The sequence below is a fragment of the Lagopus leucura genome, unplaced genomic scaffold (genome assembly GCF_019238085.1).
Source record: "Lagopus leucura isolate 7727_CA_CO unplaced genomic scaffold, USGS_WTPT01 Super-Scaffold_100018, whole genome shotgun sequence".
Taxonomy (NCBI): domain Eukaryota; kingdom Metazoa; phylum Chordata; class Aves; order Galliformes; family Phasianidae; genus Lagopus; species Lagopus leucura.
In genome coordinates this window covers 9501774-9514235 of record NW_024962272.1, presented here as the reverse complement: position 1 = coordinate 9514235, position 12462 = coordinate 9501774, and the positions used below count along the sequence as shown (strand labels likewise).

Below are 12462 nucleotides of genomic sequence, written 5' to 3'. Positions count from 1 at the left end.
GATTCCCTTAAATCCAGATATCCTTAAAGACTCAGCAGGGACAGAAGAAAATTGAGTTCTTAATCTCACCATCACACTAGAGGAGGATTTAAAGGACAGAAAGCTGCCCAATAAATTTGTCTTAAAAGTGGCTTCTACAAAGGTGTACAATGAGAACTTGAGGGCCTCTGTATCCAGAAAGCTGATAGGAGAATATTTTTATTAAGCTTCCAGTTGTGTTTATGTCAGTTACTGATGTACAGTATCTGTACAAATATTTTCTCCAACAATATACTAATTGTGGAATGTCTCAACAAAGGATTTGACAAAGTAAAAACCAAAACAAAACAGAACAAAAAGCAGCCCTGTAGTTTGTACAGTTCTCCTGCCTGACTGAAGGCTCCTCGTCCTTAATGAAATAAAATACGGACTTCCCAGGAAGACCAGTGGGACAGCTAGTAGAAGCCACACCCCCAGCAGCAGTGTACCTTTGTTAATAGTTTCTGCATGCAAATCTGACACCAGCTGAGACACTACAAACACTTAATAAACGACTCTAGAACACACAACCATAAAACAATAAGGAATTAAATCCAAGATCAAATTTGCATTCACTTTCTGGCAGTATTTACCTGTTTCAGGAATTTAAAACATGTATGGTTATTATGGTTATTATGGTTATTATGATATGGCCACTGGCTGACAAACAGGACTAAGAGCAAAAGGGATTTTTGGAGCACCGCAATCAGGCCCTGTAAAGAATGACAGCAGGTACCACCCAAATGCTTTCTTCTCTCATGAGTGTTAGCAATTTCAAAGCAGAGGTCACTGCTCTTGGCATGCAGCCATCTCAAAGTCAGTGGTCAGCACTGAGCTCCCGCCTGTGCGTACTGAGCATGGCCATGCCAATTTCAGCAGAGTGAGCAGGAGGACTGATTTACTTCTTTGCCACCTAAGAAGCAGGGCTGTGACAGAAACTGAAAAACTGACTACTGCTGGATGGTGCGCTAAGACAGACAAGCTGCTGCTTCTCCAAGGCAGGATCTGGCCATAAATCATAGAGCATCTACTGAAGACATTTCTTTATATTGCTTAAAATGAGCCAGCTTATGTGAATGGAATAAATGTAAGAATTATCTGCATTTAGAAGGGGAAAAAAAGTTTGCCAAAATAAAGCTGGCTAATGAGCACCCACAGTCATTTAAGCAGTATTCTTTTTAACTCAGAGATAGACTTTTTTATGTTGTGTTTTTCTGAAAAGTGCCAAGATCCATTTGCAAAACATGGCAGCTTACAAGTTTTCTTTAAACACAACAAGTTGGTTTGTGACTGCACCGTGGTAGAGTTTTTAAGAACACATATTCATTTCCTCTATTAGAGCAAATTTATCCTCAGAGGTACATTTAGGATTCCCCAGTAACTTAATAAAAACAGCCAGATGTCATTTCACCCCATGAAACAATAAAAACACCTTCTGGTGAGAGCCTCTGTGCTAGGCTGCCTCTCAGAACAGATGATGACAGATGAGGTAAAGGCATGGCAAGAGGAAATGCTGACAGACTGTTAGCAGCAGGCACAAAGACAGCATTTCTGTGCTGTCAGGTGCATCAAACACAAGTGCAGAACATCCTTCTCATTCTGTCTTTTGCAGAACTGTCAGTGCTCCAGAGAGATATTTACACTCAAACCAATTCCTGACTGAGCACAGAGCTGAAGCAGATTTAAGCAAAAGCTTTAATGAAGTGTTATACAAATTATTTAATAACAGCGATGGTGACTTTTATAACTAGATCTACACCAGACCCCAAAGCAGAGAAAATGCTGATCTAGTAAGAAGACTTCACACTGCCCCCACAGAGCTATGCAGCAAATTCGGAGCAATAATCTGAAGCAAAAGGAAGTTAAACAATAAGCTAAGTTTGTGCAAGCGGATGGATGAATAGCGCTGTTAACAGATCTTGTAGCTGAATTTCTGCATCCCCTCATTTAAAAGCAACACCCCAATGAGTTCATTTTTCCAGAGGGAAATAGCACAACAGTCAGGCGGTTTCAGGCACCTAACTGATCTGAATTGTCCTACGGCGGCACTTAGCTTTCCCTAGTACAACTAGATGTTCTAGATACTGCTGAAATGTTCTAAATGCTTGAAAGACTGCGTAGCAGATGGCATGAGCTGCTTCCTAATTGGTAGCATCCTAGACCCACTAAAGCAGTAGACACACTGATCATAAGTAACTGCCAGTTTTATAGTTACTGCAGTGCACTATAGCAATGCAACAACAAAGAGGTTCTCAACAGCAGGTGTTTGTTGTTTTTAGTGAAAATAGTTTAAACCATTAAACTACCGCTATTAAAAGACGTTCACGATCACCATGGATGTAATACAAGGACAGCTGCATATTTGGCTAGAATATTTACAAAATATCCTGCTTCAACAATTGGCAAATGAAAGGTTCATGAAACTGCATATAATAATCTTGAGAGGTCTTCATTGTCTGCAAATAAAGAATCCTGCTTTGGAGAACTGTATTAATTTATCCCTCATTTCTTGAATTCATTGATTGTGGCTCTTCTTAATAGCACAAAATGGAAATCTACATTTCAAATTAATCAGTAGACTTAGATTCTTAGGTTATGACCTCTTGGGGAAGACTTTGTTACATCATTCTCCCCTTTCTCCCTGTTGGCCTAATCCTTTGCAGAGTTTTGCTGAAGGTTAAAGTTGGGCTTTCTGAAATGTTATAAAGTCAAAGGTTTTAGTCTGTATATTGAAGTACTGTCAGTCCACATTGCAATGTTGAGAGTACTAGGAGTTGCAGAGTATGGTAATGGTTCACAGCTTCATTTCTGGGACAGAAAGACATCAAATCTGTCAGTTGTTCAGCAGAGGCAATACTTTCTAAAATTCTTGGTCTACTGAGCTGATAATGTCTTGGTGACAAGTCAGAGTTCTAATATAATACAAATTTAAAGTGCAAATTTGTCTTTTGTCTGCTGTTACTCTGGTTTTAGAACCATATAATTTACACTTTCAAACAGATGTAAATTGGACTCATGATAAAGATTCCAGGAAAGCAACAAACTGTGACAGAACGTGTCAGTCTCTTTTTTCGTTATGTAACCCAGCACAGACCTGAAGTTTCTGCTTATACTCTATTTTAAATTCACAATTTCTTTCCTTGCTTTTCAGAGCCATAGGGATCAGAGTGCTTCAGAGTGGATGAGTAATGAGAACCTTTAACAATGAAGAGTGTGAAGCCGGGAGAAGAAATGACATCCCTCTGGCTTCTGTGAGAGACTTCCTCTCCTGCTTTGTACATCTCCATCTCTGAAATTATACAGATGCATTCCTGTTCTTACGTGCCTTTCAACTGAAAATAACATAGTAGGGATCTCGATTTTTCCTGAAAACATATATCCAACAACCTTGATCAAGGCTGCAAAATGCAATATATTTTCAAGCTACCTTCCCCAAATCCCAAAGAGATCCTTCAGGTTTCACTCAAACCCAGAATAGTTCAGATACGTAGCTATTTGTTTGGATTTAATATATAAAATACTCAAGTTCCTAATCTAATTTTAATAATATCCTTAAAAAACATTCATAGCTGCCAGCTGAGCTGTTGGATGTGGAAAGGAAACAAGAGCCATCTTTAAAGGTTGCAGTGACCATAAAATAAAAAGTCAGAATCATGTTAAACATGCTAATCAAGAAATACAGACTGCATTGCATTTGCACAAGTTCAGCAAGTAACTTTCTGGCAGCATTCTACGCTGTCTACCTGAACATATCAGTACTATCTTTCAAAAGATAAAGCTATCAAAAAATCATTAATCTAGCTTGCATTGTATATAGCCTTCTTCATGCCTGCAAGCTAAAACTAATGCAGTTCTGTGTGTTTGGTGTCAGATTCACAAACTACTCCAAAGCAGGATTTTAAAACAGACAAATTCAAGGCCCATGTTCCACACCCCATGCAGCACACATGTGGGCGCTAGGGCTGGGTAAAACCTGATACTAGCTGATGATGCCATATTCAAATATCAATAGAAGCTGTAAAACTGAAGGGTTTTGTTAGATTAACTGCTTCATTTGGCTGACATAATAGTTCACAAATTTCTTGCTATTTTTCAAAAGTCACATGCCTGCTTCTAACAAGGATTTCAAAACATGATTTTAGAATTAGTTAAAATAATCAGCAGGATGTTTATGAACAGCTTGTCTTCTCTGAAATGTGTATGCTGTTGTGAAGACTTTCTTGCTCAAATCTAAATTTGAGCCTGGCTACTCATGTCCCTAAAGAAATTTAAATATGGATAGTCACGTGAACACAGATAATCTTATCACTTCCTCATTTACAGAACTGGTAATACTCTGCTCATAACAAGAATGATTGAAAATTAAAATTAAATTATTAACATATTTTATAACAGTAACAGTAATAATATTATTATTATTGATAATAATAATACTAAAAGTTCATAAACTAATAAGTGACCACTTTTTTCCTGAAGCAGCAGATACTTTTTTAAAATCTAAATGGAAGAGACTTGACTCTGCTACTGGCACAGGAGATAACTCTCAGTTTCTGCAGAAGAAATAACTCTGCAGGGTGGAGAAATGGTCTGAAGTGAAAAAGAAGAGGCCTAAAGTTTTTACTTCCCTTTATTTTTCAGTTGCATTTTATTTCACTGCACTGAAGTGTTATTATATACACTCTAGAGCCAGGAAGCGTGAAGGATGTTCTCAAAAAATCTCCCCACGAGTTAATAGCATTCCTTCACTCCAAATGGCCTGTTTCCACAGAGACAATATTTAATAGTATTTGGAGCTTCACTTACATATAAAAAATTGTTCACATGATTTGATCACTGTTCTTGAAATCTCAATGTTTTATTCTGCATTTTTTAACCTAGAGACAAGTTGACATTAACATAGCATTCCATTTTTCTGAATGCATTCTCATGCTCTCTTGTTGACCAAACAGTAGACATAACAAGGAGCCTTTGCATACCAATCTGCCATAGAAAAAGCAGACCAAATATTCTGATATCTTCACAAAAACAGATGTTCTCTAGTATTTCTCCTCATACTAAGTTAATTATCTTCTTTAGTTATATAAAAATATGTATCTGTCTAATGACGAATAATATAAAGCTGACGGGACCAGAAAATATTCTAAAATACATATTCAAGTCTTCTTTTTTGAGACTAGATAGGTAATCAGCTCCTGCTAGGTAATAAGATGCATGTTGGCTAGCAGCAAAACAATAATAAAGAATTACCAAGAAAAAATTCTTACCCTTTCCTGGCTTAACTATTGACATGCATTTAATGAATGCTGTTTACTTGCCAGAAAATTAAACAAATAATGGGCATTGCTTTAGCAAATCACTGGCTGGCTCAAGTGCTTTTCATGAATTAATCTTTCTTTTTATGAATGTAAGATAGAAAAAAAAGGGAAATCTTTCAACCAATAATGACGTCTGTGAACTCCTTCTGTGTGTTCTGTGCAGGGTAGAAATGCAAGTGACTAAAGCGAGGGACAGTGTTGCCATGCAGCTCAGCCAAACAACCCACTAAAAAGGCATGCTGACCCACTTTCAACTACCAGCTACTGCTGACCCTTTGTTGAGTGAGAGGTTCTTCCAAGTTTTTAGTTTTTTTCACCCTTTCCGCTCTTACTTTTAAAGCAGAGAGCCTGTCTCTCTTTTTATCCTAATTTTTTTCTTTCTTCCCCAGCATGCGTGGAAGAAAGGAAGATTGTTTCTTGCGACTGCCTTTGCTGTAGTTAATTTAGAAAGAAATCTTTCACCCCTTCCCTTGTTAAGAGCATGCTCTGGAAGAAATACGGATCTTGCCATCAACAAAATTATGATACAATTCCTTAAGGAACTCAGTCTGATCAGAGTAATTTATCTACGAAAGACCATACTTTAATTGTTACTTTTGGCAATAGTGAAGGATAATAGTGTAATATTATACTAAATATTGCCACGTGCAATAGTAAAAAATTGTTCCAGCCTTGCCAGCAGCGGTGTGCAAACCCCCTTTTGAGTTCAGGTTTGGATGTTGAGATTTAATCTAAATCTTTTGCTTCTCCTTCTTCCAAAACCAACAGAGGTTTAAAGAGAGCTGGATTTTTATTGGAACCATTTGCTCAGCCTAAGTTGCCAAAATAATTTAGTTAAAACTAGTGCTTTTATTTGGGTTAAAGTTGATTCCTGAGCTCTACAGAGGTTGAAGCTCATAGTTTGTCTTCCTCTTTTTCAATTCCACCAGAATCTACTGCAGAACTCTGCCAGGTCAAGTTGTACTTCCTGTGTCCAGTCACCCAGTTGAGCTTATCTGTATGTTCCTGATTTTGCAAAAGAGGAGAAGAAAACTTTCTGAGCCCTTTTCCTCACTGTTTATCCATTGCAACACATAGAAAAAAAATGTGTGGCTCTGGTGGTGTAAGAGTGCAAATCCTGCTGCCCATGCTGCTACTGCTGGTGTATTAGTGTGACTTATCCTTTGCTAATGAGTGACAGCTGCTCTGAAATGCCTTACACGGTGTTTGGCTCTGTTGAGCAACAATTAGAAAAACATAAAAATACAGAATTTTGGAAGTGAGCTGGGGGAAAAAACACTTAGTTTTATGCTACTTGAAAAGCATTGTTTGAATTTCAGATAGTTCCAACAAAATGATAATACAGTCACAATCTTCTGCCAAAACTTTTTAAATCCTGAGATATGTTTCACAATAACAAAAACTGTAATGTTATTGCAATTCAAGAGGTATAAATTCTTACTGTATTTGTTTTTCTTCGTGTGGGCACATGCTTGTTGTAAATGGGACAAAAGCAGTCTCTTGAATGTTAGAGCCTTCGGATGGTGAGGGGGTAGGAGTCAACTATTTGTTTCTAAATCTATTCTCTGTATTTAGTCTGATTTGGATCCAACAGTGAAAGGCTATGATTTTATTTATTTATTTATTTATTTATTTATTTATTTCTACATTTTGGTTGGTATCATTCAGTTGCAGAAGAAGTATCATGGGGTGGAATGATATATTAAAGATGTTCTATTGTAGCAGTGCCTTGTTCTGGAATAGATTAATACCAGGCTTCAGAAAACAGTGTAAAGATCTGATGGTTCTTGTTCATTACTTTGTTCTCCCAGGAGATCTTAGCACAAAATAGTTCCAATCTCAAGACTTAAACTCATCTTAAAAGAAGTACTTCAGTACCGAGCAGAATTCTTATGTGAAGAGAAAGAGAAATAAGCCATTCTGTTGTTTTGTTTTTGTTATTGTTTTTCTTAAAGCAATCCAGACTGAATTTAGTGAATGAAAGTCAGAAACTAGCCCTTGCTGAATATAGCATTGGATGGACTCAAGGTCCAGTTTTAATCTATCTTATTTGCCTCTTTTAGTGGTGCAAATGATTCCCTCCGCTTGCATTATAAAAGAATAAAAAATAAAACAGACAAAAAAGACATAACTATGATACAGAATTACTAGACTGTACAGAAGTTCTGAAAACTCTGGGACAACCTAGAAATCCAACTGTATCCTGGTTGGTCCGCACCAAAAGAAGTGTGGCCAGCAGGTCAATCAGAGGTTGATTCTTCACCTCTGCCCTTTTGAGACCCCATCTGCTGTGATCATCTCTGGAACTCCCAGTATAAGAAGGATGTGCACCTGGAAGATCAGGTCCAGAGAAGGGGCATAAATATGATCGAAGGGCTGGAGTACCTTTTCTGTGAAAAGAGTCTGCAAGAGCTGTATTCGACTTAAGGAAGAAATTCTTCACTATGAGGACTGTTACATACTGGTTGCCCAGAGAAGTTGAGGATTTCTGTCATCTCTGAGATCTTCAAGATTAGGTTGGATGGGGCCTTGGGCAATGTAATCTAGTGGAAGGTTAGAACTAGATGACTGGCACTGTAAGGTGCCTTCTAGCCCAAATCATTCTATGATTCTATGACTGTACAACTGAAGACCATGAATTCTTTCCCATTAAACATAATAATAGCTTCACATTTTATTTTATCCTAAATCAGGCAGAAATTTTATATATAAATATAAAAGAAACATAAAAATATTGTTCTGTAATTTTAAATGACAATTGACAACAATCGAGAATGAGACCATGGTCAGCCTTCAGTAACTGCTGCATCTTCAGCTCCAGGTTATTTTATCAGAATACTCACTACATGAGGGAGATTCAAAAGCACTAGGTTTACTAAGTTCTCTGCCAACAATGTGCCAAATAGGGCTGTAAAGGACTAACAGGATCCGGACAATGCATTTTGTAGCTGCCACTTTTGATTTTAGTAATTCTAAGAGCTTGTCTTTATGGAAGACAGGGCCCTTAAGTATGAGCCTGGAAAGTCTCCAAACTATGTACAACACAGGGCCATACAAATTACCTGAGACTGTTTCTTCTTCATAAATGTGAAAATACGACATTGTCTCTAACAGAAAGAAGAAAGGAAGCTCTCACCCTTATAACCAGCTGCATTGGTTTTCCAGTCATTAGCATTCAGATGTCCAGCACGAGAAGTCCTGACAATAATGTGTTGTATGTCTCTCCATGTCAGAAATGGACTAGAAAGAAAGGAGAAACATGAAGTCATAGATTAGATATATTTTATTAGAACGGAGAGATACAAGGTTATGTATGCTAAAAACATATTCAAGTTAAAAACAACACAACTCTCATTTCTATTCCCTTCTCTACTTTGCTCACCTCAAAACATCATGACCTCACCTTACAGAATTTTGACATGAAATAATTTACACAGCTAGGAGATTTGCATTAAGGAGACTTTAAAAACATGTAATACTCCACTGTATAAATTTTAGTGTTTGCTAAGGGGAGATGAAAAAGTGCCTTTCACCCAGACCTAATTCATATGGCCACAAACAACTATATGTTGCTATCTGCTTTGACCAGTGTAAAGGAAAAAAGAAAACAAAATATTGGCTCACTGAAAAGCTGTAATAAATCTTAATAACACTGTGCTAAAGCTAACAATCCCTTCCAACTTGCAGCTCCCACTGAAGCCATCGGTACTGGAAGTTATAGGTGTTCTGTTGTTTTTCATCTGTTTGTTATTCCTGGTCTTGGAATTCAGAGGGGCTCCATAAGTATTCTTCAAAGAAGACCAAACAAACAGCACAGTCTCTTTATAATTATAGAGCAAGTGTGTGAGGAGTGAGGAGTATTTCTTTAACAGATTTCTGATAATCTGTCCTCTGCAACAGTGAAGCAGACTGCTTCAGATTGCTTGCATCCTCACTATGAAAGTAATACTCGTCTACTTTGTAGGAATGGAAGATGACTATAGGCAGTGTTTGTCTAGATCCATCTCAAGGAAATTTGTTTTCTTAGGTGATCACATCAAACTATGATGGTGCTATTTTTAGTTTTTTTACTTCTAATTTCTCAGTTTTTCTATCATTCATAATCATAATAAGAGTACGCAATTTAAAACTGCAGTTTAGTAGAGGAAAGGACAAAGTTACTTCACTAAATAATGAAGAGAAAAACATCAGACAAGAATCACAAGGGTCGCTGTCATAGTATCATTATTGAATGACACAAATCAATCCAGGTGTAATGATGAAGATAAACTGCAACAATGTTAATGAGACCCAGCACTGCCTGTCTATAATGTCAAGTACTAGGCAATCACTGAAAACCTGGGAAACCTCAGTTCCTTAACACACCTTCTGTATTCCTTGAACCAAGATTTCCCTTGGGCTGGCAGACAGGTGACTTATTCCAAAATAAAGAACAAAAACAGGAACAGAATAATTTTAAATAATCTGAAGAAAGAAGATGATTTTAAGATCCTGCTGATTGCAGATTTTTTTTTAATTTATTTATTTTTGGTAGTTTCTTCAAAATTTTACCATTTCATCATGATTTCATTTTTCCTCACTGTTGTTTTTTGTGTTTTTTTTTTTTTGTTTTCTTTTCATACAAGATACAAGGGTTTTCCAGTGAAGCTAATGCATTCTGGCCATTAGCATTTATTAAAGCATTACTGTGCTCATACATGCAGTTTTTCTCTTTTAGTGGGATTTCTCACACAAGACAGTTGGACTAGAATGGCCATAGTTGTTTATTCAGCTGAACTGGTAAAAATGAATGCAAAAAAAATTGTCAGGGAATGTTACAAGCATTCAGGGTTTGTAAGATAGGGTATGCTTGGACAGTCACGTAACATGCTTCAAGAAAAAAAGTCTATATGACTTTATACTAGCTCAGGAATTTCACTAGAAGCCTGTGTAAAGTCTTAGAAAAACATATTTCAGGCCTTCAGGAAGACCTCCAGGAATCCCATGAGCTGCATTCTTTATAATCTGGAATCTAAACAATCTTCCATGAAGCAAACTGTCCATGCTACCGGTGGAAAATAAGGCACTGAAACACTTCTCTCATCTTTAAGATGAGATATTCAAGACAGGGCAGACTCAACTGATTATTTAAAGAGGAATGGTGGCACTGGTGGGCTCCATCTACCTTCAGACAAAAGATTTGAGGCTTTGCCTTGAGGATACAGGCTTCCCATAAACTGGGCTTGATTGCTGAATCAGAAAATGAGACTCTCAAAATTAGGGTTTGCTTTTAAGAACAAAAATAATAGCATATTGCAAAAACTGAGCTACTAACTGTTGTATCTACTATCTTTATCTAAATGCAATAATTAATGTAACAGTCTGTGGCAGAAAACTTCTTTTACCAAAATTCCAATTTCCAGGATACAGGTATATCATGAAATCAGTCTGTCTTTTATATAGTTTTCTTTTAAGTTTGCTAACTGTAGCAGTCAAAATGTTTTATGTTTTCTTCTCAATCAATGACAGATCGGGCATATTTATATCAAAGAGATTTAACAGCATCAGAACAATGTTCAAATCAATTTCTGTAGCCAACTATAGGACCTTCATAATACTAAAAATTGAGTTATTAACAGTTTGAAATTTTCTTTCTACAATAGACACCCCATTTGAAAAAAAAAAGAGGTCTGCCATTGTTTGCCCATACATATTTATTTTTCAGAAACTTCAGAAAAAAGGAAGAAAGAAATTGGAATGATGTCAAAATCACAGTTCATTTGGAGAAAGAAGGACTTTTTTCCTTTTGTTTTTTAGGCAAAACAGCCTAGAAATCAATTTTAAAGCATCTGGAAAAATCACAGACTTGGTTAAATATTTGTAATACATGTAAAAATTTGAAGTTAAGTGAGTAAGCAGTTGCTTGCAAGCCACTTGGGCCTTAGATCTAGACAAGATGTCACTAATGTTAACTGATTTACCACTTGATTTATCTCACAAAAATTAAAGATTAAACATCTTGAAATGAACAAATACACGAACAAGAACAGTACTTAATCTGCTTGATAATGGATTGATTTCCAAAAACAAGCAATTTCCATCCAGAAAAAAAAAAAAAAATCATGTCTCATCTGAAATTGCCTTGGGATTACGCATACCAGACAATATTCAAAATCAAACCAGAATAAGCAGAAGTGAGAACAATTACATACAAAGTGCTTGTCCAGCAGCCAAAAAATAAATGTTGTGACCTTAATTGACTATTTATACTCTAAGGTACAGTGCTCTTCTTTCAGGTTTCTCAAAATCTTTATGAAACAAATGAGAAAAACATGAAAGAGGACAAGTATATTAAATTGTATTACAGTAATATTCACTTGAGATTTAACTGTATCTTTAAACAAGAACAAATATCATTACTGAAGCTGCTTAGAAATAGTAGGTCATCATTTTTGGATAAATTTGATTTCTTCATTCCACAAGTAGTCTCCCTAGTGACAACTGGACTAATCTTGAAAAAAAATAAAATATTCAGGCTCTATTCTTTTGCATAATAATAGTGCCAAAAATAACAATTCAGAATAAGTAAGTGGTGCAAATGGACAATTAGTAAAAAAATGTAACTCAAAATAATGATTATACACATAGGGTGCAGTTTGCCTTTTTAGAAAAATGTTATGGTTACCAAGATGAATAATGACTGCTGCATTATTTTAATAAAGAGCAATTTCAGTTTGACAAAGGTGGCCTATCCAAAAAGGTATTTCTTGTCAAAAGAGCAAAGGCTTATGCAAATTGCTGGAAGAATACTTTTACTTCCCCAAAGAATCATGGAAAAAACACAGTGTCATAGGGTGCATTAAGATCATATTTCATTTTATAGTATCAAACAATCTGCTTTGGAAATCTTGGCTATGATAGAACTGACACAGATAATTACTGCTATGAAATATCTAAAAAGGACTCCCTGTCCTAGACATCTTGTAGAGCTGTAGGAGATCATTTTTTCATGGATATTTGCATAATGCCAGCCTTAAGGATGTTATGATAAATCTATAAACAAAACGTAATAGTTGCTTAGTTTATTCACATGTTGCCATTACTTACAAATCAGCCAAAGTGTCCCATGATACCTACAACCCTATTACCT

At 36.3% G+C, this 12462-nt stretch overlaps 1 protein-coding gene across 5 annotated transcripts in view; it reads right to left on the bottom strand.

Moving 5' to 3' along the window:
* The window catches only part of PCSK5 (proprotein convertase subtilisin/kexin type 5), a 267838-nt gene that overhangs the window by 106990 nt on the left and 148386 nt on the right, over positions 1–12462 (bottom strand). For all 5 annotated transcript variants that reach the window (XM_042877361.1, XM_042877362.1, XM_042877366.1 and 2 more), the window contains exon 10: positions 8470–8573. In XM_042877361.1, the coding sequence (XP_042733295.1) occupies positions 8470–8573 (104 nt within the window). The remainder of the gene's footprint in view (positions 1–8469; positions 8574–12462) is intronic.